Here is a 27,365-nt window from a genome sequence, read left to right on the forward strand (position 1 = left end):
TTGCTCAGTTGCTGAGTCTTCTCTGACTCTTTGTGACCCCACGGAGCTCTCTGTCCATGGAATTTTCCAGGCAAGAATACTGGAGTGGGTTGCCATTTCCTCCCCCAGGGGAGCTTCCTGACTCAGGGATTGAATCTGCATCTCCTGAGTCTCCTGTCTTGGCAAGCAGGTTCTCTACTGCTGCGCCACCTGGGAAGCCGGCATAGACATGAGGGATTATTATATTCCCGTGGGGATGCCTCTGCATGCCTCCAACTCCCAGGGGTAAAATCTGAGAAGGTTTTTGTTAACAGCACTTATTTTAGAATCTCGGCTCTGCCACTTAACAGCTTAGGCCAGTTACTTTACCTCTCTGAGCCTCAGTTCGCTCATCCGTGAAGTGGGAATGTCTACATGAAACGATGGTGATGTGGATGTTGTGAAACAATGTTTGACAAGGGCCAGGTACAGTCACCAGCATGAACAGGTGCTTAGCAAGTGGTGGTTCCTCTCAAGAGAAATTTAAAAGGCAATACCAGTCTGAAACTCCAATACTTTGGCCACCTGATGCAAAGAACTGACTCATTTGAAAAGATCCTGATGCTGAGAAAGATTGAGGGCTGGAGGAGAAGGGGATGACAGAGGATGAGATGGTGGGATGACATCACCGACTCGATGGACATCAGTCTGAGTAAACTCTGGGAGCTGGTGATGGACAGGGAGGCCTGGTGTGCTGCAGTCGATGGGGTCACAGAGAGTTGGACACAACTGAGTGACTGAACTGAACTGAACTGAATGCCAGTTTAGAGGCTGCCTACGAGAACGCCCTGGGAGGGCATGAAGTACCAGACGACGACAGTACAGACAGGCCACTTCAAACCCATACTAACTATTCTGTGAGAGCCTGGCCAAGGTCACCCACAGCAAAGGGCGGTGAGATAAGGTGTCCTGGGTGCTCACGGGCGCTCAGAAGGGCTGTGATTGGCAGGTGTGGACAGGTGGTGGGCTAGGATCCACGTGGCTCTGGGAGACGGAAGGGAGAGCCGGCATACATAGGAGCTGCTTCCCCCCGTGATAAGGCTGTGGGACAGAGAGCTGGCCCGGGAGGCCGGAGACCTGGTTCCTGCTGGAAGGCCAGTTGCCACTGTGTGCTTCAGGGAAAGTCCCTCCCTCTCTCGGGGGCTCAGTTGCTGGAAATATGAGTCTCATCCAAGAGGACCCTGACCCGCAAGATGGGAACAAAGGCCCCCAGCACCCCTCAGGGGGCAGGGAGGACTCCAAGTCTGCATGGCCCCCGGCAGCCACCTGGGCTCACAGCAAGGGCTCGAGACCTGGCGCTCTGCCGTTATCATGATGACCACGTGAGCGTGTGTGTGTGTGTGTGTGTGTGTGTGTGTGTGCTGACAGGCTACCCTGCTCTCCAGAAACCTGTGCCCCAGACCTCCGGGCAAACCATCCCTCATGCCAAGGGCGTCCAGGACGATTGAATATTATTACTCTTCCCTCAGTGCAGTTTGCAAAAATAAAAGGGATTCCGCTGAGGATTCTCAGACCAACTCCACCACGTCCTCAGACCACAGCTCAGCCACAAGGCCTCGTCAGCTAAACAGAAGCGTTTCTTCAGGGACTGCCCGGGTGGTCCAGTGGGTAAGAACCTGTGCTCCCAATGCAGGGGGCCTGCGTTCTATCCCTGGTTGCAGAACCAGATCCTGCATGCTGCAGCGAAGACGCCCCGGTGCAGCGAAGATCCTGGGAGCCCCAGGTGAGACCCAGTGCCAGGCTGTGCTGCGCTCAGCCATGTCTGACTCTGCGACCGCCAGGCGCCTCTGCTCCTGGGGGTTCTCCAGGCAAGAATACTGCGGTGAGTTGCCCTACCCTCCTCGAGGGGATCTTCCCAACCCAAGGACTGAACCCAGGTCTCCCAGTGCAGCCAAAATAAATAAATAATCTTTTTTTACAAGAAAACGTGTTACTGCAGGCTGTGCCCCACTGAAAGTAGGGGCTGGGCCAGATCACCCTTGGGTGATCCCCATTCAGCGCTGAGATACGGAGTTAAAACTTCTGCGTGGCTGGAAAATGGCTGGGCTTTGAGCTTTAGAGCTGCGCTTCTCAGACTGTAAACGCCACGGGAACCGCCCAGGACCCTGTGGACGTGCAGAGCTTGCGTGGCTCCAGGCCCCGTGGCCCTCCTCTGAGTGCTCTCTCCTGCCCACACTCCTGCGTGAGCTACACCTACTAGTGAAATTCTGTTCTCCTTCCTCCACTTCTTACCCCTGCAATCCCCCACGAGCCAGAGTTTCGGTGGGGACTCGGGGAAACTTCTCCTATTTTTAAAAAGTGTTTATTTGGCTGAGTTGGTCTTAGTTGTGGCACGTGGGGACTTCCGTTGAGGTGTGCATGCTCTCTAGTTATGGCGAGTGGGCTTAGCTGCCCCATGGCATGTGGGATCTTAGTCCCCTGACCAGGGATTGAAGACACGTCCCCTCCATTACAAGGCCAATTCTTAACCGCTGGACCACCAGGAAAGTCCCTGGAACGTCCCTTTATTACACGGTGCGGAGGCTGTTGGAATGTCATTTTCAATTCTGTGTTCCTTCTCCCTGATGTCAGCAGAATAGATATCGAAGGGCAAGAGCCAGGCTCCAGAGCTACTGAGAAGGTGAGACCGGAGGGTGTGGTGAGGAATCGGTAAAACCGCAAGAAGCATCACGCCGCTCGTGCTTGGCGTGAAAGGACAGCTCCCCAGCCCCCCGCGCTATTGGCTTCCTTCTCCTTTCGTGCACTGAAAAGGCCACAGCATGGGGCCATGGGGGCAACACCCAGCCCTGGCTTCCCTGGCTGAGGTGCAGACACGTGCCCACGATTGACGGAACTTAGAAACTACCAACTCACCATCCTTGAGTGAGAAGCTCAGAAGGTCCTGAGGGAAAAGTAACAGGAATTAGCAATAGGTTGACATGTAACCAGCCTGCTCATTGGACATATATTTACTGACTCTTAACAATCGGTGGGAAAACAAGGCAGACAAAATACCTTTGCCCCACATTTGAGTGGCAAGCCAGACAAACAAGCAAGCACATAACCACATACGTGTGTAAGAATTTCAGGCAGTCAGATGAGGGCGGGGAGGGCTGCTTTAAATCTGCTCTGTTGGCACTGAGAGCCTGGGTCAAGCGTCTGCCTGCTTCAAATGCACACAGAGCAGGTGAGTGACATGCCTGAGGACACACAGCAGAGCTGATGCTTCCGAAAAGAAGCACCGAAGCTTAATGGTCAGGAGCAGGGGCTTTGGAGTCAGATGGCCAAGGTTCAAATCAGCTGTGTGACCTTGAACAAGTTACTAAACCTCTCTGTGCCTCAATTTCCTCCTCTATAAAATAGGGATGATCACTTTACCTACCTAATAAAATGGCTTTGAGAATTAAATGAGTTCATATGAGTAAAGGTACTAGCATATAAGAAGCACTGTTTAAGCAATAGTAAATATTCAATAATGATAATTCAACACTAGCTATGATCATCATATCATCAGATACTATGATGCAATATTTAATCTTTGAACTCCCCACACACAACTAGAAGTGATACTCAGGCCGACTCTGAGAGGAAGATGCCTACTCTCCCCAGCAGCTGCTACCTGGGCAGTGGGTATACCTGAGTGATCACCAGGGGGTCGTCCTTCAAGACGGGGTCCTTCAACAACACTTGAGCAAACATGTCTGCTCCTTCGCCCCCCAGACCACTGGCAAAAGCAGTCATGGTAGGCAAGACGGCTTCAGACAGGTCCAGCCACTTCACCAGGCCAGCCACAAAGTCCGTGCAGAAGGACCTGAAAGACAAACCCAGCTGAGATCCTGGACCATGCAACTCACAAGATGAGACACGTGAAGGGACGTGAAGAACTGGCATCTATAAAAACCATGGCAACTGTGGCCCATGGAATATAGGGAGAGCCAAACCTGATTTCAGGAGAGTGGATCTGAGCTTACTCCACCAACACTTTGACCACAGGAGCTGATAAACCACAGGAATGAGGGCAATGAGCAGTTAGTTACCGACCAAACACCCTGAGCCCAGCCTGTCCTGAGGGCTGTGAAATCAAAAATGAGCAAGACGGGTCTTGGATGAGAAGCTCATAGAGGGGTAGAGACCCAGATGGAACTAACTGATCTAGCACCGTGGGACACGCTAGGACAGAGGCAGGAATCCAGCCCTGATGAGTCCAGAGAGGGGGCCCTGAATCCACCTGGGAGGTGAGGGGCAGCGACCAGAAAAGGCTTCCTGCAGATGGAGACCTCCTGCTGTTGGAAACAGCCACGGACAGGCTTTCTAGAAACAGGTCGGCTGCCACAGAAGTGGACAAAGTGCGGAGTAAGTCTGTCCTCCCACTGTGCCCACCACCACCGTGGGGGTCTCTGTCCATAGTGAGTATTTCAGCTGAGTCCCATGGGATCCCTGAGTGGGGGATGGATGGGGTACTCCAGGGCAGAAGGGACCCCAGGAGATGCAGGAAGCCCATGGCATCTTGGGGGGACTTCCCTGGTGGTTCAGACAGTAAAGAATCTGCTTGCAATGCAGGAGACCCAGGTTTGATCCCCGGGTAGGGAAGATCCCCTGGAGAAGGGAATGGCTACCCACTCCAGTATTCCTGCTTGGAGAATTACACAGACACAGGAGCCTGGTGGGCTACAGTCCATGAGTCTCAAAGTGTCAGACAGGACTGAGTGACTAACACTTGTTCACTTTCGTGGCATCTTGGGGACCCTGGCAGAGCCCACATCAGGCTTTGATTCCAAGCTACCACTGGGATGTGGAGCAGGAGAATCAGACAGGAGGTGATTAGAGAAGTTCCGAGAAAAGGTTTCCCAGAAACAAGCTGAGTTCCCTGGTCGTGGGGGTGACCTGAGGAGGCTCCCCACTGGCCCCGCTTGGCTCTGGTCTCCATGGATCCCAGGCAGCACACCCAGCCCATTCCTCAGAGCCGCTGCTGCCGAAGCCCGAGCAGAGAGATCTCTGCAGGGTGGGCCATGCGAGTGGGTGCGGGACTCAGGTGCAAATCCTGGGAACACCACCGTTTTGGTGCAGCTCCCCAGGAAGTAGCTCTGAAATGATTACTGGGGATTCCCTGGGGTCAACACCTGTGGATGGGCAGGGAGGATGAACTCGGAGGGCGGGAGGGAGCTGAGATCCAGTCTCAACAGAAGTCTCAGCTGACCCTGTGGGGAGATCTGAAGATTGGGTGACCCTTGAGAGCTGCCCCCAGTGGGGCGAGAGGGCTGGGCCTTCACACCCTCACGTCAGACAGTCATCGGACAACAGCTGCCCCAGGAAGCAGGCAGAACCCTGGGCAGGGTGGCTCTCTGCAGCTGAGGCAGGCCCAGGCCACGCGGGCAGCCCCCGCAGCGGCCGGGGAAACGTCCCTCACTGCTGAGAGAGGCTGTGAAAGTAACTTGGCCTCTCTGTGCCTCGGTTTCCGTATCTGCAAAGGGGTGTAACAGACCAACTTCGTAAAACTGCTTGAGGATTAAATGAGAAGCTACATATAAAGCACCCCAAGCAAGGCCTGGCATGCAGTAGATAATTAACATTGGTCAGCATCACTATTTTATTTAAAATTAAAGGAAAAAAATGTATTTATTCATTTGGCTGCACTGGGTCTTAGTTGCAGTGTGTGGGATCTGATTCCCTGACCAGGGGTTGAACCTGATCCCCCTGCATTGGAAGCGCAGAGTCTAAGTCACTGGACCACCAGGGAAGTCCCAGCATCACTATTTTATTTACAAGGTGACCAAGGCAGGCAGTGAAGAGGGCTGAGCTGGGCTCTGAAATCCGACCCTGGGGAGAGCCCGGCTCCCTGGGCGACCGGCTTCACGGCCTCCTTCACCCCTCCCAGCTTCGTCTTCCTCGTTGTAAAGTGAGGATGATGACAGGGCTGCTTCAGAGACTGGCCGGAAAGATCAAATCACAAGATAAAAGCACCTGGCACATGATAACCCTCAATAAATGTCAGCTACTGCTATTACAATCATTATGATTTACCCCGCTGGAATTACTGGAATTACCCTGGGGTGATGTGTGGGTGTGAATGGGGGGGCAGGGATGACTAAGTGAATCAAGTATTATTTATGCATCAACATGTATGCAGAAAGGGTTTGGGGCTGAGGGCAGTGGCGTGGCCTGGCCCTATGTCCATGGAGAAAGCCTGGGATGTAGAGAAGCATCTCATCACAAGAGTGGAAGGGTAAAGAGCATGAACTCTGATTCAAATCCAGCTTTGCCATGAGCTGTGTGATCTTGGGCAAGTTACTTAGCCTCTCTGTGCCTTGGAAACACTGGCAAGAAGGATGAAACCTATTTCATAGGGTTATTGAAAGGATTAGCTAAGTTAATAGGTGTCATGCGCTTAGAACAAAACTGGCACACGTAAAGCCCTATGTAGGTGTTTCTTTGGATAAACAAATGAATGAGAATACATGTAAAGTGCCAGTGTAGCAATCTATTAAATAGGGAAACAGCACTGCTGAGCCACCAGGCAAGCCCTGTAGAGTGGCAGGGTCTCGGTAAATGCCTCTCACGTGGCTGGTGACGAATACTGGGGTGGGCAGTCATTCCCTTCTCCAGACGATCTTTCCGACCCAGGGATTGAACTCGGTCTCCTGCGTTGCAGGCAGAGTCTTCACCATCTGAGCCACCAGGGAAGCCCCAGTCAGAACATAACAAAACAATCAATGGCTATAATATAATTCATGGCGATCGCAGAGCAACTATCCGCCAGCCCCTGTGCCTGGTGCTCCATACACACGGGCTCGCTGACTTCCGGATACAGCCCCACAAGGGCGGGAAGCACTATTTTTACCTCCATTCGAGAAACAAGGACGATACTCAGAGCCACAAAGGTCAAGTGACAGCTCCAGGGTTCAGGCCCCCAAGTCTCGGACTCCAGAGGCCATGCTGAGCCACTGCACAGACCGCCCCTCCCCAAGCGCGTTTTGGGCCTTAAGACGACCGAGATCAACCGTGTGGAAAGATGCTGTAGCACAGCGACCCACCCCAGTATCCTTGCCTGGAGAATCCCACGGACAGAGGAGCCTGGCGGGCCACACAGGACCACAGAGTCGGACAGGACTGAAGCGACTTAACGCGCACACACGCTCAACTTTCAGGAAGGAAACACCCCCAAGGCAAATGCTTCCGGCTCAGCCACAGACACGTGTGCTTAAGACCAGACTTAGATTTGGGGGGGGGGGGGTGGGCACACAGAACAATACCTTCTCCCTGCGTCCTCCCTGGTGTTGCCCAGCACAGGTCTGGCACACAGTTCAGGTTCGTAAGTATTTCTTTATGTGAACAAAGTATGTAAAGCTCTTCCCCGGAGTGTCTACCGGCTCATCAGGTAGGGATCTGTCAGATCAGGGGAGCTTCTGGGAAGATAAGAGCTTCCTAAGCAGGCACAGGTATGGGCTGGAGCAGGAAGAGAGGTGGACCCTTGGAGGAGTTGGACCCTTGCTTGCTCGGGAACAGAATACGCAACGAGATACATTCTAACCTCCAGAAAGAAAGAAGGAAAGAAAGAAACAAACCAGGACTGCCCTGGTGGCTCAGACATGAAGTGTCTGCTTACAACGCCGGAGACCTGGGTTCAATCCCTGGGTTGGGAAGACCTGCTGAAGAAGGAAATGGCAAGCCACTCCAGTACTCTGGCCTGGAAAATCAAATGGATGGAAGAACCTCACAGGCTACAGTCCATGGGGTCGCAGAGAGTTGGACACGACCGAGCGACTTCACTTTCTTTACTTTCTGTGCTAGGCTCTGCAGGGGCCATCCACACATCCCTTCCCCAGGACCACCCTCTCTGATGGACGGCTGCTTCTCAGCAGCAGTGATTCCCCAGTCCCTTCTTCTGGGCCGGCAGAAGCCCCCTCCCATGATGGAGACACAGAATGACAAGTAGTTTTTCTGTGCCTCCCTTGCAGGCAAGGCTAGTGTATCTGACTGGCTCTAACCAATGACATAAAGGGGGAAGCCTTCGCAGGGTATCCTGGGAAAGAGCTCCACCCGTGAGAGAGACTTGCAGAGCATCTTTGTCCTCCCCTTTCTTGCCTGAGTCTTATTCTGGAGGGTGTGACGTACAGCACTGCAGCAGCCGTTCTGTGGTCAGGAGAGGGAGGCCAGGAGAACCGCAGAGAAGCCGGCCCAAAGGCTGTCTGAGGTGCTGTGGCAACCCTGCAACTCTCTTCCTTCTGGTTTCTTATCAAGTGGGAGTTCTCTCTGATTATTTAAACCTCTTTCAGTACAGTGTCCTGTTACTTACAGCCCAAAGCTCCCTGACTGGTAGGGGTAAGTTCCAGTTCATTTTATAGATAAGGGAACTGACCAAATAAAGTAAGTCATGCAGTTAGTAAGCATTAACATTTATTGATTGCCTACTGTGGGCCAAACACTGTGCTACATGCTTTACCTACATTATCTCATTTGATTCTGGTAACTACCCTGCAGGGTGGGCACTATTAGCCTCCTTTTACAGATGAAGACACTGATGCCTCAGTTCAGTTCAGTTCAGTCGCTCAGTCGTGTCCGACTCTTTGCGACCCCATGAATCGCAGCATGCCAGGCCTCCCTGTCCATCACAAACTCCCGGAGTTTACTCAAACTCATGCCCATTGAGTCGGTGATGCCATCCAGCCATCTCATCCTCTGTCATCCCCTTCTCCTCCTGCCCCCAATCCCTCCCAGCATCAGGGTCTTTTCCAATGAGTCAACTCTTTGCATGAGGTGGCCAAAATAGTGAAGTTTCAGCTTCAGCATCAGTCCTTCCAATGAACACCCAGGACTGATCTCCTTCAGGATGGACTGGTTGGATCTCCTTGCAGTCCAAGGGACCCTCAAGAGTCTTCTCCAACACCACAGTTCAAAAGCATCAATCTTTCAGCACTCAGCTTTCTTCACAGTCCAACTCTCACATCCATGCATGACCACTGGAAAAACAGCCTTGACCAGATGGACCTTTGTTGGCAAAGTAATGTCTTTGCTTTTTAATATGCTGTCTAGGTTGGTCATAACTTTCCTTCCAAGGAGTAAGCGTCTTTTAATTTCATGGCTGCAATCACCATCTGCAGTAATTTTGGAGCCCCCCAAAATAAAGTCTGACACTGTTTCCACTGTTTCTCCATCTATTTCCCATGAGGTAATGGGACCAGATGCCATGATCTTAGTTTTCTGAATGTTAAGCTTTAAGCCAACTTTTTCACTTTCATTTTTCACTTTTATCAAGAGGCTTTTTAGTTCCTCTTCACTTTCTGCCATAAGGGTGGTGTCATCTGCATATCTGAGGTCATTGATATTTCTCCCACCAATCCTGATTCCAGCTTGTGCTTCTTCCAGCCCAGCATTTCTCATGATGTACTCTGCATATAAGTTAAATAAGCAGGGTGACAATATACAGCCTTGACATACTCCTTTTCTTATTTGGAACCAGTCTGTTGTTTCATGTCCAGTTCTAACTGTTGCTTCCTGATCTGCATACAGGTTTCTCAAGAGGCAGGTCAGGTGGTCTGGTATTCCCATGTCTTTCAGAATTTTCCACAGTTTATTGTGACCCACACAGCCGAAGGCTTTGGCATAGTCAATAAAGCAGAAATAGATGTTTTTCTGGAACTCTCTTGCTTTTTCGATGATCCAGCGGATATTGGCAATTTGATCTCTGGTTCCTCTGCCTTTTCTAAAACCAGCTTGGACATCTGGAAGTTCTCGGTTCATGTATTGCTGAAGCCTGGCTTGGAGATTTTTGAGCATTACTTTACTAGTATGTGAGATGACTGCAATTGTACGGTAGTTTGAGCATTCTTTGGGATTGCCTTTCTTAGGACTGGAATGAAAACGGACCTTTTCCAGTCCTGTGGCCACTGCTAAGTTTTCCAAATTTGCTGGCATCTTGGGTGCAGCACTTTCATAGCATCATCTTTCATGATTTGAAATAGCTCAGCTGGAATTCCATCACATCCACTGGCTTTGTTCGTAGTGATGCTTTCTAGGGCCCACTTGACTTCACATTCCAGGATGTCTGGCTCTAGGTGAGTGATCACACCATCGTGATTATCTGGGTCATGAAGATCTTTTTTTGTACAGTTCTTCTGGGTATTCTTGCCACCTCTTCTTAATAACTTCTGCTTCTGTTAGGTCCATACCATTTCTGTCCTTTATTGAGCCCATTTTTGCATGAAATGTTCCCTTGGTATCTCTAATTTTCTTGAAGAGATCTCTAGTCTTTCCCATTCTGTTGTTTTCCTCTATTTCTTTGCACTGATCGTTGAGGAAGGCTTTCTTATCTCTCCTGGCTATTCTTTGGAACTCTGCATTCAGATGGGAGTATCTTTCCTTTTCTCCTTTGCTTTTTGCTTCTCTTCTTCTCACAGCTATTTGTAAGGCCTCCTCAGACAACCATTTTGCCTTTTTGCATTTCTTTTCCATGGGGATGGTCTTGATAGCTGTCTCCTATACAATGTCACGAACCTCCGTCCATAGCTCATCAGGCTGTCTATCAGACCGAGTCCCTTAAATCTATTTCTCACTTCCACTGTATATTCATAAGGGATTTGATTTAGGTCATACTTGAATGGTCTAGTGGTTTTCCCCACTTTCTTCAATTTAAGTCAGAATTTGGCAATAAGGAGTTCATGATCTGAGCCACAGTCCGTTCCCAGTCTTGTTTCTGCTGACTGTATAGAGCTTTTCCATCTTTGGTTGCAAAGAATATAATCAATTTGATTTTAGTGTTGCCCATCTGGTGATGTCCATGTGTAGAGTCTTCTCTTATGTTGTCGGACTGATGCTTAGGGAAGCTAAATAACCTGCCAGGGGTCACATGTCATCGGAAAGTGGCAGGGGTAGGATTTGAACCCAGATCTAAGTCCAAATCCCGTGGTTTGTCTCCTGTGCTAACAGAGTCTGTATTTCTCCATTCCTTCCTTTCACAAATCTTTACTGTCTTTGCTCCACCAAGCTGTGTGCAAGGCACTGGGAACTCAGAGATGAACAGGGCAGTTTCTGCCCTCCAGGGACAGGCGGGGGGTTGCCAGGATGGGCAGAGCTACAGTGCAACATGACGGCAGTCATAGTGACAGGTCCCTGGACAGATAGGCGGAGATGCATCCCATCCGGGAGGTGGGGAGGGTCTGGAAAGGCTTCCTGGAGGTGACTCCCATGGAGATGAATACGCGCAAGTGTTTGGTTCGGTGAGAATGACAAAGATTTAAAAAAAAAAAAAAAGCCCAGCTAAGACTCAAGGCACAGAGGAGTTTACTCAGAGGGATCCATGCTGGGACTGAGGAGGCGTGGTTCTTGAAAAAATGCAGATGCGAAAACTTCTTGCCATTTCCTGTCCCCCACAACCCACCACTTCCTGTTTCAGCAACACTATCTGCGACCTCCGAGGCCCTCCGTTTGGGGCCTCCGTCTGCCCCTCCACAGCACCCGAGCTGCCCCCAACCCCAGAAAAGGCCGCCTCACCTTTGTTCCTCCACCTCCGGATCACTGTCCTGGTTTCTCCAAACAGCTTCACCAGCTTTCCAACCAGCCCTCCAAACTCTCCCCCCTGCAAATCCGTGAAGGCCAAGCCCACACTCTTAGCCACTTTGCTATTCCGACTCTGAACACCAAGTCTCACTGAACCTGTCCCCCATCGTGGCACTTAGCCCATCCGTCTGCTCTTAAAACTAGTCATCTGGGGACTTCCCTCCAGTGGTTAGGAATCTGCCTTCCAATGCAGGGGACACAGTTGGATCCCTAGTCCTGGAATATTCCACATGCCAGGGCTTCCCCGGTGGCTCAGCTGGTAAAGAATCTGCCTGCAATGCAGGGGACCTGGGTTTGACCCCTGGGTCGGGGAGATCCCCTGGAGAAGGGAAAGGCTACCCACTCCAGTATGCTGGCCTGGAGAATTCCATGGTCTATAAAGTCCCTGGGGTCGCAAAGAGTCGGACACGACTGAGTGACTTTCCCTTTCACTTTGGGGAATGAAGCCCGCACTGCAACCACCGAAGACGGCACGCCCTAGAGCCTGTGCCCAGGAGAAGCCTGGGCAACGCACACCACGGTTAGGGAATAGTCCCCGCTCCCTGCAACTAGAGAAACCCAGGCGTAGTAACGAAGACCGGGCACAGTCATAAATAAATAAATAAATAAATAAATAAATAAACGAAAATGAAAACAAAACATGAAAACCCAGGCACCTGGTTTTAGCCCCCTGACTGTCAGCACCAGGAGAACAGGAGCCAGGCCTTGCTTTCCTTTGCTTTCTCCAAGGGCCTTGCACAATCCTCAGTACACAGTAGGTGCTCACTGAATGCACAGACATCTTGTTCCGCTATCAGGGGGTGTCCTCCTTGAGTGCGGGGCAGAGGAGGCCCTGTTGATCTTATTCATGTACACTTTCCATGTGCTTCAAGCGATGCCTGGTGAAACAGGTGCTCCTTAAATGCCTTGTGAAGGTATAAACGAGTGGGCACCGAATGAGGGACTGCCCGTCCCCCTACGACGCTGTGAGTTCCTTAAAGGCGAGGACAACGGCTTTCTCCTCTTTGTACCGTCTGGTAGCACCTGGAAGGCTGCCTGGCTGCCAGAAATCCTCTCCTTGAAACAGCATGACCATCCCTCTGTGAGACAGAAGCACTCACCTTTGCTCGGGCTCTGGAAAGAGCTCGGACAAGGAGATGCCGCAGAGGGCAGCGTAGGTGAAGCGGTTGGCCTCAGTCAGCTCCCGGCCCGCGGGCGGACATGGCTCCCCCTCCACACCTGGCTCAGCCGCCCGGGGCAGCCTCAGGCCTGACCTGTCTCTTGTAGCCATTTCCAGTCCTGCAGGGAAAAACCCCAGTGAGAAACTGCTTTCAGCAGGTTGGCAAAGCTTCCTTCAACAGGACACAGAAACTACCCATCATAAAAGAAAAAATGGATAAATCAGCCCTCATTCATTTTTTTTTTTTTTTTACTTTTAAAAAACTTTATTTTACTACACAGGGCTGATAAATTAATGTTGGGAAAAGAAATTGATTATTCATCAATGCCATTTGGTATTCTTTCATTCATGCAGTCATTCATTTAATCATTTATAGGTTATCTAATATGCTCTGTGCTAGATACTGAGAGATTCAAAGATGGTATGGTCCCTACTCTTTTTTTTTCCTTTCTTTTTTACTTTTTAAATTATGAAAGTATGATGACACATTTATAGGAGACTTGGAAAATACAGAATAAAGTTACATATAGTTCCACTATATATTACAATTAATTTTTTTAAGTAGATAAATATTTTAGTTGGAATTTCAGTATCAAACTCTCAAAAGTTAATAGAATGAATAGACAGAAAAGTAGAAGGATATAGTAGACCTGAAAAGTAATGAACCAATTCAACATAATTAAGATTTATACAATTTTCACGTTAACAGTGGGATACACATTCTATTCAAATTCCCGTAGACTATAAATGTGGAGACACTGTGGTCCCTACTTTTGAGATAACTGTAAGCTTGTAAACAAATTATTGCAATACAATATACTAAGTTCCAAAAGGCACATTAAACAGTACTGTTGTAGGAAAAAAAAAATCTTCTGAACTTGGGGGAAATAATCTTCAGACCTGGCCATGTTACTGTTACTTTGTTCCTTAGGGCTTTGTGCTTGAACTTGGACAGTTGAGAAGGGGGGAGATGGGATGGCAACACAGCTCCCTCTTGATTCCTAACCACTCAGCTGAGAACTGGCAGAAACACGAGCCCGCCTCTGGGTTCTGGGTTTGCCCTCTTCTTGGAACTTCCTTTGTTTCCTGGGCTGTAGCATTTCTGATTATGAGATCAGCCCTCATTCAAATGATAAACTTCTAGTTATCTTTAAGAGACTGGAAGGTAGCTGTGGGGGAGGGGGAAGGGGGGAGATATTTTCTTTCTTTTTTTTTAATACATTTTTTCCATTTATTTTTATTAGTTGGAGGCTAATTACTTTACAATATTGTAGTGATTTTTGTCATACATTGACATGAATCAGCCATGGATTTACATGTGTTCCCCATCCTGATCCCCCCTCCCGCCTCCCTCCCTATCCCATCCCTCTGGGTCAGCCCCAATCACTTGTCTCATGCATCCAACCTGGGCTGGTGATCTGTTTCACTCTTGATAATATACATGTTTCGATGCTGTTCTCTCGAAACATCCCACCCTTGCCTTCTCTCACAGAGTCCACAAGTCTGTTCTATACATCTGAGTCTCTTTTTCTGTTTTGCATATAGGGTTATCGTTACCATCTTTCTAAAGTCCATATATATATGCGTTAGTATACTGTATTGGTCTTTATTTTTCTGGCTTACTTCACTCTGTATAATGGGCTCCAGTTTCATCCATCTCATTAGAACTGATTCAAATGAATTCTTTTTAATGGCTGAGTAATATTCCATGGTGTATATGTACCACAGCTTCCTTATCCATTCGTCTGCTGATGGGCATCTAGGTTGCTTCCATGTCCTGGCTATTATAAACAGTGCTGAGATGAACATTGGGGTGCACGTGTCTCTTTCAGATCTGGTTTCCTCGGTGTGTATGCCCAGAAGTGGGATTGCTGGGTCATATGGCAGTTCTATTTCCAGTTTTTTAAGTAATCTCCACACTGCTCTCCATAGTGGCTGTACTAGTTTGCATTCCCACCAACAGTGTAAGAGGGTTCCCTTTTCTCCACACCCTCTCCAGCATTTATTGCTTGTAGACTTTTGGATAGCAAGCAGCCATCCTGACTGGCATGTAATGGTACCTCGTTGTGGTTTTGATTTGCATTTCTCTGATAATGAGTGATGTTGAGCATCTTTTCATGTGTTTTTTAGCCATCTGTATGTCTTCCTTGGAGAAATGTCTGTTTAGTTCTTTGGCCCATTTTTTGATTGGGTCATTTATTTTTCTGGAATTGAGCTGGAGGAGTTGCTTGTATATTTTTGAGATTAATCCTTTGTTGCTTCATTTGCTATTATTTTCTCCCAATCTGAGGGCTGTCTTTTCACCTTGCTTATAGCTTCCTTTGTTGTGCAAAAGCTTTTAAGTTTCATTAGGTCCCATTTGTTTATTTTTGCCTTTATTTCCAATATTCTGGGAGGTGGGTCATAGAGGATCCTGCTGTGATTTATGTCAGCGAGTGTTTTGCCTATGTTCTCCTCTAAGAGTTTTATAGTTTCTGGTCTTACATTTAGATTTTTAATCCATTTTGAGTTTATTTTTGTGTATGGCGTTAGAAAGTGTTCTACTTTCATTTTTTTACAAGTGGTTGACCAGTTTTCGCAGCACCACTTGTTAAAGAGGTTCTTTTTTCCATTGTATATTCTTGTCTCCTTTGTCGAAGATAAGGTGTCCATAGGTTCGTGGATTTATCTCTGGGCTTTCTATTCTGTTCCATTGATCTATATTTCTGTCTTTGTGCCAGTACCATACTGTCTTGATGACTGTGGCTTTGTAGTAGAGCCTGAAGTCAGGCAGATTGATTCCTCCAGTTCCATTCTTCTTTCTCAAGATTACTTCAGCTATTCGAGGTTTTTTGTATTTCCATACAAATTGTGAAATTATTTGTTCTAGTTCTGTGAAAAATATTGTTGGTAGCTTAATAGGGATTGCATTGAATCTATAGATTGCTTTCGGTAGTGTAGCCATTTTGACAATATTGATTCTTCCAATCCGTGAACACGGTATGTTTCTCCATCTGTTTGTGTCCTCTTTGATTTCTTTCATCAGTGTTTTATAGTTTTCTATGTATGGGTCTTTTGTTTCTTTAGGTAGATATACTCCTAAGTATTTTATTCTTTTTGTGGCAATGGTGAATGGTATTGTTTCCTTAATTTCTCTGTTTTCTCATTGTTAGTGTATAGGAATGCAAGAGATTTCTGTGTGTTAATTTTATATCCTGCAACTTTACTATATTCGTTGATTAGCTCTAGTAATTTTCTGGTAGAGTCTTCAGGGTTTTCTATGTAGAGGATCATGTCATCTGCAAACAGAGAGTTTCACTTCTTATTTTCCAATCTGGATTCCTTTTATTTATTTTTCTGCTCTGACTGCTGTGGCCAACACTTCCAAAACTATGTTGAATAGTAGTGGTGAGAGTGGGCACCCTTGTCTTGTTCCTGATTTTAGGGGAAATGCTTTCAACTTTTCACCATTGAGGATAATGCTTGCTGTGGGTTTGTCATATATAGCTTTTATTATGTTGAGGTATGTTCCTTCTATTCCTGCTTGCTGGACAGTTTTAATCATAAATGGATGTTGAATTTTGTCAAAGGCTTTTTCTGCATCTATTGAGATAATCATATGGTTTTTATCTTTGAATTTGTTAATGTGTGTATTACATTGATTGATTTGCGGATATTAAAGAATCCTTGCTTTCCTGGGATAAAGCACACTTGGTCATGATGTATGATCTTTTTAATATGTTGTTGGATTCTGTTTGCTAGAATTTTGTTAAGGATTTTTGCATCTATGTTCATCAATGATATTGGCCTGTATTTTTCTTTTTTTGTGGCATCTTTGTCTGGTTTTGGAATTAGGGTGATGGTGGCCTCATAGAATGAGTTTGGAAGTTTACCTTCTTCTGCAATCTTCTGGAAGAGTTTGAGTAAGATAGGTGCTAGCTCTTCTCTAAATTTTTGGTAGAATTCAGCTGTGAAGCCATCTGGTCCTGGGCTTTTGTTTGCTGGAAGGTTTCTGATTACAGTTTAGATTTCCTTGCTTGTGATGGGTCTGTTAAGATCTTCTATTTCTTTCTGGTTCAGTTTTGGAAAGTTATACTTTTCTAAGAATTTGTCCATTTCTTCCAAGTTGTCCATTTTATTGGCATAGAGCTGCTGGTAGTAGTCTCTTATGATCCTTTGTATTTCAGTGTTGTCTGTTGTGATCTCTCCATTTTCATTGCTAATTTTGTTAATTTGGTTCTTCTCCCTTTGTTTCTTAATGAGTCTTGCTAATGGTTTGTCAATTTTGTTTATTTTTTCAAAGAACCAGCTTTTAGCTTTGTTGATTTTTGCTATAGTCTCTTTAGTTTCTTTTGTATTTATTTTTGCCCTAATTTTTAAGATTTCTTTCCTTCTACTAACCCTGGGGTTCTTCATTTCTTCCTTCTCTAGTTGCTTTAGGTGTAGAGTTAGGTTATTTATTTGACTTTTTTCTTGTTTCTTGAGGTAAGCCTGTAATGCTATGAACCTTCCCCTTAGCACTGCTTTTACAGTGTCCCCTGGGTTTTGGGTTGTTTTCATTTTCATTTGTTCCTATGCATATTTTGATTTCTTTTTTGATTTCTTCTATGATTTGTTGGTTATTCAGAAGCGTGTTGTTTAGCCTCCATATGTTTGAATTTTTAATAATTTTTTTCCTGTAATTGAGATCTAATCTTACTGCACTGTGGTCAGAAAAGATGACTGGAATGGTTTCAATTTTTTTGAATTTCCCAAGGCTAGATTTATGGCCCAGGATGTGATCTATTCTGGAAAAGGTTCCATGTGCACTTGAGAAAAAGGTGAAGTTGATTGTTTTGGGGTGAAACGTCCTATAGATGTCAATTAGGTCTAGCTGGTCCATTGTGTCCTTTAAAGTCTGTGTTTCCTTGTTCATTTTCTGTTTAGTTGATCTATCCATAGTTGTGAGTGGGGTATTAAAGTCTCCCACTATTATTGTGTTACTATTAATTTCCTCTTTCACACTCGTTAGCATTTGCCTTACATATTGCGGTGCTCCTATGCTGGGTGCATATATATTTATAATTGTTATATCTTCTTCTTGGATTGATCCTTTGATCATTATGTAGTGTCCTTCTTTGTCTCTTTTCACAGCCTTTATTTCAAAGTCTATTTTATCTGATATGAGTATTGCAACTCCTGGTTTCTTTTGGTCTCCATTTGCGTGAAATATTTTTTTTCTAGCCCTTCACTTTTAGTCTGTATGTGTCCCTTGTTTTGAGGTGGGTCTCTTGTAGACAGCATATATAGGGGTATTGTTTTTGTATCCATTCAGCCAGTCTTTGTCTTTTCATTGGGGCATTCACCCCATTTACATTTAAGGCAATTATTGATAGGTATGGTCCCATTGCCACTTACTTTGTTGTTTGGGGTTCACGTTTATACAACCTTTCTGTGTTTCCTGTCTAGAGAAGATCCTTTAGTACTTGTTGAAGAGCTGGTTTGGTGGTGCTGAATTCTCTCAGCTTTTGCTTGTCTGTAAAGCTTTTGAATTCTCCTTCATATCTGAATGATATCCTTGCTGGGTACAGTAATCTGGGTTGTAGGTTATTCTCTTTCATTACTTTAAGTATGTCCTGCCATTCCCTTCTGGTCTGAAGGGTTTCTATTGATAGATCAGCTGTTATCCTTATGGGAATCCCTTTGTGTGTTATTTGTTGTTTCTCCCTTGCTGCTTTTAATATTTGTTCTTTGTGTTTGATCTTTGTTAATTTGATTAGTATGTGTCTTGGGGTGTTTCGCCTTGGGTTTGTCCTGTTTGGGACTCTCTGGGTTTCTTGGACTTGGTTGGCTATTTCCTTCCCCATTTTAGGGAAGTTTTCAGCTATTATCTCCTCGAGTAACTTCTCATGGCCTTCCTTTTTGTCTTCTTCTTCTGGGACTCTTATGATTCAAATGTTGGGGTGTTTCACATTGTCCCAGAGGTCCCTGAGGTTGTCCTCATTTCTTTTGATTCTTTTTTCTTTTTTCCTCTCTGCTTCATTTATTTCCACCATTTTATCTTCTACCTCATTTATCCTGTCTTCTGTCTCTGTTATTCTACTCATGGTTCCCTCCAGAGTGTTTTTGATCTCATTTATTGCATTATTCATTTTTAATTGACTCTTTTTTATTTCTTCTAGGTCCTTATTAAACATTTCTTGCATCTTCTCAATCTTTATCTCCAGGCTATTTATCTGTAACTCCATTTTGTTTTCAAGATTTTGGATCATTTTTATTATCATTATTCTAAATTCTTTTCAGGTAGATTCCCTATCTCCTCCTCTTTTGTTTGACTTGGTTGGCATTTTTCATGTTCCTTTACCTGTTGGGTATTTCTCTGCCTTTTCATCTTGTTTAGATTGCTGTGTCTGGAGTGGGCTTTCTGTATTCTGGTGGTCTGTGGTTCCTTTTTATTGTGGAGGTTTCACCCAGAGGGTGGGGTTGGATGATTGGCTTGTCAAGGTTTCCTGGTTAGGGAAGCTTGTGTTGGTGTTCTGGTGGGTGGAACTGGATTTCTTCTCTCTGGAGTGCAATGGAGTGTCCAGTAGTGAGTTTTGAGATGGGTTTATGTGTTAGGTGTGACTTTGGACAGCCTGTATGTTGACGCTCAGGGCTATGTTCCTGCGTTGCTGGAGAATTTGCGAGGTATGTCTTGCTCTGGACAAGAGCTCTTGTTGGCTCTTGGGTGGTGGTTGGTTTTGGTGTAGGTATGGAGGTTTTTGGATGGTCTCTTATTACTTAATGTTCCCTGTAGTCAGGAGTTTTCTGGTGTTCTCAGGTTTTGGGCTTAAGTCTCCGGCCTCTGGATTTCAGTCTTATTCTTCTAGTAGTCTCAAGACTTCCAACTATACAGCACTGATAATAAAACTTCTAGGTTAATGGTGAAAAGATTCTCCACCGTGAGGGACAACCAGAGAGGTTCACAGAGTTACATGAAGAAGAGGAGAGGGAGGAGGGAGATAGAGATGAGCAGGAGGAGAAAAGGGGACTCAAGAGGAGAGAGACAGATCTACGCAGTTCTCTGTTCCCAAAGTGTTCTCCGTAGCCCAGACACCCACAAAGATTCACAGAATTGGATTGGGAAGAGAAGGGGAAAGGAGGAAATAGAGGTGTTCTGAGGTAGAAAATGGACAGTCAAAAGTGGGAGAGTAATCACCACACTCCTGAGTAAAAATGGGAACTGAATATTGGCTTCTTAAATGCCCAAAATTTATATCACATACTGAGAAACAAAGATTAACAATCTAGAGTAGAGGTTAGATTCTTAAAAATACAATATTAAAAACAAAAACACAAAAAAGTTTAGAAATATATATGAAGTTCGGTTTAAAAATAGGGCCTCTTTTTTTTTTTTGCAAGGTTATAGTGAAATGAAAATGAAAATTAAGGAGTAATAGAGGAGTTAATAGAGGACTTTAAAAGAAAATAAGAGAAAAAAAGAAAAAAGAAAAAAAGTTTTTTTCTAATTAAAAAATAGTAAAAATATATGAAAATGAAAGTTAAGGAGTAATGGAGGAGTAATAGGGAATTTTAAAAGAAAATAAAAGAGAAAAAATTAAAAAAAAATTTTTAATTTAAAAAAAAAAAAGGTAAAAATATATCTAGGAATTTCTCTGGAGCTGTTGCGGTCAGTGTGGGTTCGGTTCAGTTTCAGATAGCTCATTGTTCTAGCTTACACTTCTCGATATCTATAGGCCCCTTCCAGTGTAGTCGGTGTTACCTACAGGGACTTTAATCTGTTGCACCGGTCCCTTCTGAAGCAGTTCCCTTTGTTTATTTGGCTTCTGTTTGCAGGTCTCTTCAGCGTCTAATTTCCGCCCTGACCCAGGCGGGAGGAGGTGGTCTCTTGTTCAGGTTCGCTGGTTCAGTCACGCTGCAGGGAGGGCGGGGCGCTGCAGACAGATACCGCTCCGTGTGGATAGCACTCACCGTGTTCCGGCCACACTGGGTTTGCCCCGCTCACGGGTGTGTGCTCTCCCCGTCTACGCTGCTCAGGCTCCCGGCTGCTCTATATGGAGCGGGCCCTGCGTTGCGTGTGGCTCCAGTTTTCGTGTATTACACAAAAGCGCGGACTCGACTGCGCCTGCGTTTTGTGCCTTCCCCGGCCTGAGCAGCTCAGGCAGCCAGGAGCTTGATGGGCGCACTCTCCCCGGGTGCGGCGCGCCTTCTCCCTTCCGCGGCCCCAGCCTCAGTTTCGGCTTGCGCCGTCGGGTGCGTGCGCCCGGTGTTTAGCCGCGACCCTCCCGGCGGATGTCGACCATCCAGAATCTCAGGAAGTCTTTGATTAGAAACTGGAGGCCTGTTTGCAGGGTGGTAGGGGATGCGGTCCTTGGGGCCGAGTTTGCCCCTTTCCCCTCCCCCCTGCCTCCTGCCTCCGGCGGGGGATGGGCCGGTCCGCCGCAGGCTAGCTTCTCTGGGATCCTCAGTCCCTTTATTCTGCAAACGGCCGGCAGTGTGTTCGGGCCAGTTAATTTTCTCTCTCTCTTGCCATCCCACAGTTTAAGTTGCTATCTCACGTTAGCTCCCTCCGATTGCCCTCAGGACATTCGGGCCCGGTCCTCACCCTAAGCAATGCCGCCCGCTCCTCTCCTTTCTGCCCCCACTTGCTTGTGGCAGATGCGGGCGTCTGGGGTACTTTTCTGCTGGGAGTTGCTTTTAGGCATGTAATCTGTGGGTTTTATTTATTTTTCCTCCCAGTTAGGTTGCCCTCTGAGATTAGAAAACCTCCCCCAGACCTGCCAGTGCGAGGGTTTCCTGGTGTTTGGAAACTTCCTCTATTACAACTCCCTTCCTGGGACGGGTCTCCGTCCCTAGCTCTTTTGTCTCTCTTTTTATCTCTTATATTTTGTCCTACCTCCTTTTGAAGACGATGGGCTGCTTTTCTGGGCGCCTGATGTCTTCTGCTAGTGGTCAGAAGTTGTTTTGTGAAGTTTGCTCAGCGTTCAAATGTTCTTCCGATGAATTTGTAGGGGAGAAAGTGGTCTCCCCGTCCTATTCCTCTGCCATCTTAGCTCAGGTCTCCGGGAGATATTTTCAAATGTGTGTATCACAAAGGCTTAGTATCCCCAGAATAATAACAACTCTTCCAAGTCACTAAGAAAAAGAAACAAAGCAAATTTAAGATCAGCAAAAGACCTGAATAGGTACTTCACAAAAGATATCATGCATCTTCACAAAAGTGGTCTATAAGCACACGCAGAGGTGTTCAACATCATCATGGATCAGAGAAACAGAAATAAAAACCCTGGTTAGACACGGCTACTCACCCATGAGAATGGCTAAACTTAAAAACCTGACTACACCAAATGTTGCTGAAGATAAAAGACAGACAGAACTTGCAAACGTACCGGCAGGAGCGTAATAAGCCACAGAGGACACGGAAATTAAACTCCAGTGAGGGACGTCCCTGGTGGTCCAGCGGCTTGGACTCCACTCCCCCAGGGCCGGGGGCCTGGGTTCAATCCCTGGTTGGGGAACTAGATCCTACATGCTGCAACCAAGGGCTCGAATGCTGAAGCTAAAGATCCTGCAACTAACACCTGACCCAGTCAAACAAATTTTAAAAGGAAAAAAAGCCCAAGTCTAATGAGACACTACCATTCGCCTATCAGAATGGTTAAAACTGAAACAGACCTATAATACTAGGGAATAAGGAGCAAACAGAACTTTCATACACAGCTGGTGAAAATGTAACTTGTTACAACCATGGGCAAAACGGTCTCACTTTATCCACTAAAGCTAAACAAATGTCTTCCCTACACCCCAGCAATTCCACTCCTGAGAAACGAGGGCTTATGTCCCCCAAAAGACATGTACATGAATGCTCAAAGAAACTTCTCTCATCATAGTCCTAAATGAAACCACCCACATGCTCACCCACAATAGAATGGACAGCCTATGTCTATTCATACCATGGAACGCTACACAGCAGCGAAGAACAAAGTCTGAGTCACAGACTTCAACATGTGTGAATCTTAATGATAAGCAGACAGTCATTCACTAGAGTATGTACTGTAGGATTACGTTTATATGAACTGGAAGAACAGGTCAAACCAATCTAGTGAGAAGGGTCAGAAGCGGGGCTGCCACTGGGAGGAACATTGGCTCAGAAGGGATACAGAAAGGCTTCTAGGTGACAACGATGTTCTGTATCTTGACCCAGGTGGTGATTACACTGGTATAAATGCATCTTAAAGTCCGCTGAGCTGTGCACTTATGTGTGTATTTGGGGCACTTCTCTAGTGGTCCAGTGGCTAAGAGCCCGCTTTCCAACACAGGAGACTTGAGTCCGACCCCTGACTGGGGAACCAAGACCCCACATTTTGCAGGGTAACTAAGCCCACACTCCGCAACTACTGAGCCCGAGCTCTTGGGAGCCCACGTGGCACACGAGAGAAGGCTGCATGCCACGAAAACCCAGCGCAGCCACAAAAAGGGGCGGGGAGGGAGTAAGGTCTCCCTGCCCTCCCTCTGCCCCTCGTTTACTCCCTTCTTCTCTTCCAGGGGCTGAAGTGCATGGAGGGAAGGCGGGGTGGGGACAAACCAAGCCAAGCCAGGCCTCCAAGGGCCCTGGGAGGGGGTGCCAGGAAGGGTGGCCAGCTGTGACCACAGGTACTGTGGATACAAATGCAGGCTCAGGACCAGACAGACGGTGTGAACCCAAGGGGCTCCTTCTCATAGGTGTGGGACTTTGGGAAACTCAATCTTTCTGCACTTAGATTCCTTCACCTGCAAATGGACTATAATAGTAGGTGTCTGGAAGGTCTGTGCAAGCAACAACACCGCCATGCAAGTCAGTATCTATACGGCACTGAAAAGAGAGCTTGGCACTGGGCTCGTACTACATAAACGCTAAAGAAATAAATGTACAAAATAATCAATAAATACATGCTCAGCACAGTGCCTGGCACACAGCAAAAGTGCATAAATAAGAGGAAGAGGCAACAAAATGGAGCTGTTGCTGGATGCCAGGCCCCAGGACTGCAGTTTTAACACACACGGTCTCAGCCGGCTCTACAAGACAGGTACTAACACAGTGTCCAGTTTCTCCCTGTTCCTGGGGGAACAGGCTCAGAGGAGAAGGATCTGGACCTGGTCATATGCCAGAAAAAGGCAGAAAAGGACCCAAAGCTAGACATCTTAGCTAGGCACATCACCCACCATCTCTTGTTATTTTTTGTTTTGCACCATCTCTGTTTTAAACATTCGTCTTACTGCCCAGAGATTTCTAGTCTAATACCCATATACCACTGAGTTTGGCCCACTAATTCATTCTCATCTAGCTGAGCAATAAAATCTTTTGTTCTCAAAATATTACATCTATGGAGGGATTATTAAAAAGTTGGTAGGCAACTAATATTGCATCTGTTTTTCAAAATAACTCTGAGCTAGTTAAAAGCCACAGACCAACATCTGGACAGCAGGTAATAGTTTGCAAAACACTTTAAATCCCTTTAATTCTTACAATTACCATGGAAGGTTAAGTAGCATGTGAGGCATTATGATTCTCTCCTGTAACTGTACGCTCAGAGCGGTCAACTGATTTCCCCAGGGTCACACAATAAGTATGTGATGAAAATCAAGCCAGACTTTGGCTCCAAACCCCATGTTCTCTCCTTTGCATCAGGCACAGGGATTCTCCTCCCCTTATGTCAGATGGAGAAACTGAGGCCCAGAGAGGTTAAGACCTTGTCCAATGTCACCCAGCAAGACTGGCCTCCAGTGGTTGCTCCAGGAACCCAAGTTCGAGATCTGTTTGAAGTGGATTTCCCTGGCTCCTTGCAGTCCTAGGGGCTCTCAAGAGTCTTCTCCAACACCAGAGTTCAAAAGCGTCAGTTCTTCAGCACTCAGCCTTCTTTATGGTCCAAGTCTCACATCCATACATGACTACTGGAAAAACCTTAGTTTTGACTAGACAGATCTTTGTCAGCAAAGTAATGTCTCTGCTTTTTAATATGTGGTCTAGGTTGGTCACAGCTTTTCAAGGAGAGCAAACCAGCCAAACCAGTCCTGAATATTCACTGGAAGGACTGATGCTGAAGCTGAAATTCCAATACTTTGGCCACCTAATGCGAAGAACTGACTCATTGAAAAAGACCCTGATGCTGGGAAAGATTGAAGGCAGAAGAAGAAGGGGACGACAGAGGGTAAAATGGTTGGATGACATCACTGACTCAATGGACATGAGTTTGGGCAAGCTCTGGGAGTTGGTGATGGACAGGGAGGCCTGGCGTGCTGCAGTCCATGGTGTCACAGAGAGTCGGACACGACGGAGCGACTGGACTGAACTCTCTGGCCCAGATAATCAGCACAGACCATGGCAGTGGACAGAGGAGACAGCAACAAACCAGGAACTAAGACCATGCCAAGGCAGTGCCCGGCCTTGGTGTCAGCAGCCTTGGCAGTTCCGACTGCCTTTAGTCAGCACCACCGAGTGCCGTTTGGAGACTGCAGTAACTGCTGCTCGTACCCAGAGGAGCCCAAGACGGCATTTTATTGGGCTTGTATTTGGGAAAGCCCATGTTAGTTTTCAGCTCAAGAAGAAACAGCCTTCTAATCAGAGAATCCTAAGCTGGCCGGCCTCTAACCATGGGGGAAGGAGTGTGTGCTGAGTGCACGAAGAACTCAGCTCAGGCCAAATTCATCCATTTATCCATTCGTTCATTCATTTGTTCAACAAAATACACTCATGACGTCCGTATAAATCCATTCTCTGCACAACAGCCCGAGCGGCCTTGTCATACATAGCGGTCATGCCACTCACCTGCTGAAAGTCCTCCAGAGGCCTCCCATCGCCTCAGCATGAAGGCCAGTCCTTTCACGGAAGTCTACACAGTTCTGAACTGGCCTCTGCCCGCCTCTAAACCTCAGCTTGTATACCCCATGCCCACCTTGTTCATGGCACTATAGCCACACTGGCTGGCTTTTTGCTCTTCAAATACGCAAGCTGGGCGTATTTGAATACTCCCCCCTGGGCCTTTGCACCTACTGTCCTCCCAGCCCGGGACACTTTACATTTGTCCTTCACATCATTCTGGCTTCAGCCCAAATGTCACCTCCTCTGAGAAGCCTTCCCTGATCCCCCACGCCAAGCTATGCGTCTCTAACCCAGCACCCCTGTTCTATTTCTATAATACTTATTTCCATCTTAAGTAATATATTTTTAGATTATTTGTTGACTTGTGTACATAAGTAGAATGTAAACTTCTTGAGGCAGGCCCCTGGTTGTTTTTTCACTGCTGTACCCCGAGCTTTCTGAGCCAGCTATGGAATATGGTAGGTGTTCAATCGCTACTTGCTGGATGAATGAAGAAGTATATGATGCAGCATGCCCTGTTCTGGGCAGCCTTGGGGCAGATCATGGGACAAAACTGACAAATTTCCTGCCCTCAAGGGGCTCACATTCAGGTGGGAGACAGGCAATACTATACCGATATGGCATAATTATAATAATTTAAGTAACTTACTCATGGTCACATAGTTATTAAGTGGTGGAACTGAGATTTTTCCACTCAGAGGAACTGAATGCAGGATCCATGCTCTTAACAGTCCACTAAATAAGTAATAAATAATAAGTGAAAGTAACTCTATGAACTGTAGCCCGCCAGACTCCTCTGTCCATGGGATACTCCAGGCAAGGATACTGGAGTGGGTAGACTTTGCCTTCTCCAGGGGATCTTCCCCACCTGAGGGGTGAACCCAGGTCTCCTGCATTACAAGTGGATTCTTTCCCATCTGAGTTACCAGGGAAGCCCAATAAGTAAGTGAGTAAATAAATAGATAAATATTCAGTTGGGCAGTGACTGTCAGGGGAGAACAACCAGGGTGAGGGGAGTATGAAGTGATGAGGAAGGAGGGGGTGACGATGGTATCAGACGAAAGGGACCATCCCAGCCGAGGCCTGCAGGAGATAAGATGGACGGGAGAAGGCAATCTAGGAGAAACAGGAGACTGGTGGAGACAGACAGGTAAACAAGCGATGACCAACCAGTGGGATAAATGCTGCGGCAGAGGAAACAGACAGACAGACAGACAGACAGACAGAGGAGAGCCCAGAGCTGGCTTCCCGGAGAAGATGCCCTCGGACGGGTGGGGTCAGTGGTAGAGAATGTTCCCGGCAGAGGAGACGAGTCAGTCCCAAAATGAGAAGAGAGAAGATGCTTTTGAGGAACCAAAAGGATGCTCAGTGTAGGCAGGGCTTGGACAATGGGTGGGTGTGCAGGGGGGAGGGAAGAAATGAGGTTGGAGGGAAGCTGCCAGGGGCTACACCCTGCCGGACCAAGTCCGCCTAGCTGAGGAGTCCAACCTAACCGTGAAGGCCAGGGCCACGTGCAGAGCTGAGTGAGGGCGCACTGGAGCTCTTAGTGGTATTTCTGCAACTGCCTGTGAGTCTGTAATCAATTAAAAAGAAAAAAGCAGTGGGACATTGCTATAGGATTTGAGAACTTTGATGGCAACCCACTCCAGTACTCATACTTGGAAAATCCCATGGTCAGAGGAGCCTGGTAAGGTACCGTCCATGGGGTTGCAAAAGTCGGACTTGACTGAGCAACTTAACTAACTAAGTTCAAATAAACCCAAAATAAATATTCACCTCCACTCCAAATCAATCAGTTAATTTACCAAACACGTACCAGATAAGTACAATAAATATGTA

General features: G+C 46.8%; 1 protein-coding gene across 7 annotated transcripts in view; it reads right to left on the reverse strand.

The window, feature by feature from the left end:
• TMCO4 (transmembrane and coiled-coil domains 4) overlaps window positions 1-27,365 on the reverse strand; it is a 115,849-nt gene that overhangs the window by 74,386 nt on the left and 14,098 nt on the right. For all 7 annotated transcript variants that reach the window (XM_020899217.2, XM_070458816.1, XM_070458817.1 and 4 more), the window contains 4 exons: window positions 21,564-21,802; window positions 12,651-12,828; window positions 3,634-3,808; window positions 2,872-2,899 (listed from right to left, as the gene is read on the reverse strand). In XM_020899217.2, coding sequence (XP_020754876.2) covers window positions 2,872-2,899; window positions 3,634-3,808; window positions 12,651-12,820 — 373 coding nt within the window. In that variant the 5' untranslated portion in view covers window positions 12,821-12,828; window positions 21,564-21,802. The remainder of the gene's footprint in view (window positions 1-2,871; window positions 2,900-3,633; window positions 3,809-12,650; window positions 12,829-21,563; window positions 21,803-27,365) is intronic.

This window comes from Odocoileus virginianus, chromosome 30 (assembly GCF_023699985.2).
Source record: "Odocoileus virginianus isolate 20LAN1187 ecotype Illinois chromosome 30, Ovbor_1.2, whole genome shotgun sequence".
In the NCBI taxonomy this organism is placed as follows: Eukaryota; Metazoa; Chordata; class Mammalia; order Artiodactyla; family Cervidae; genus Odocoileus; species Odocoileus virginianus.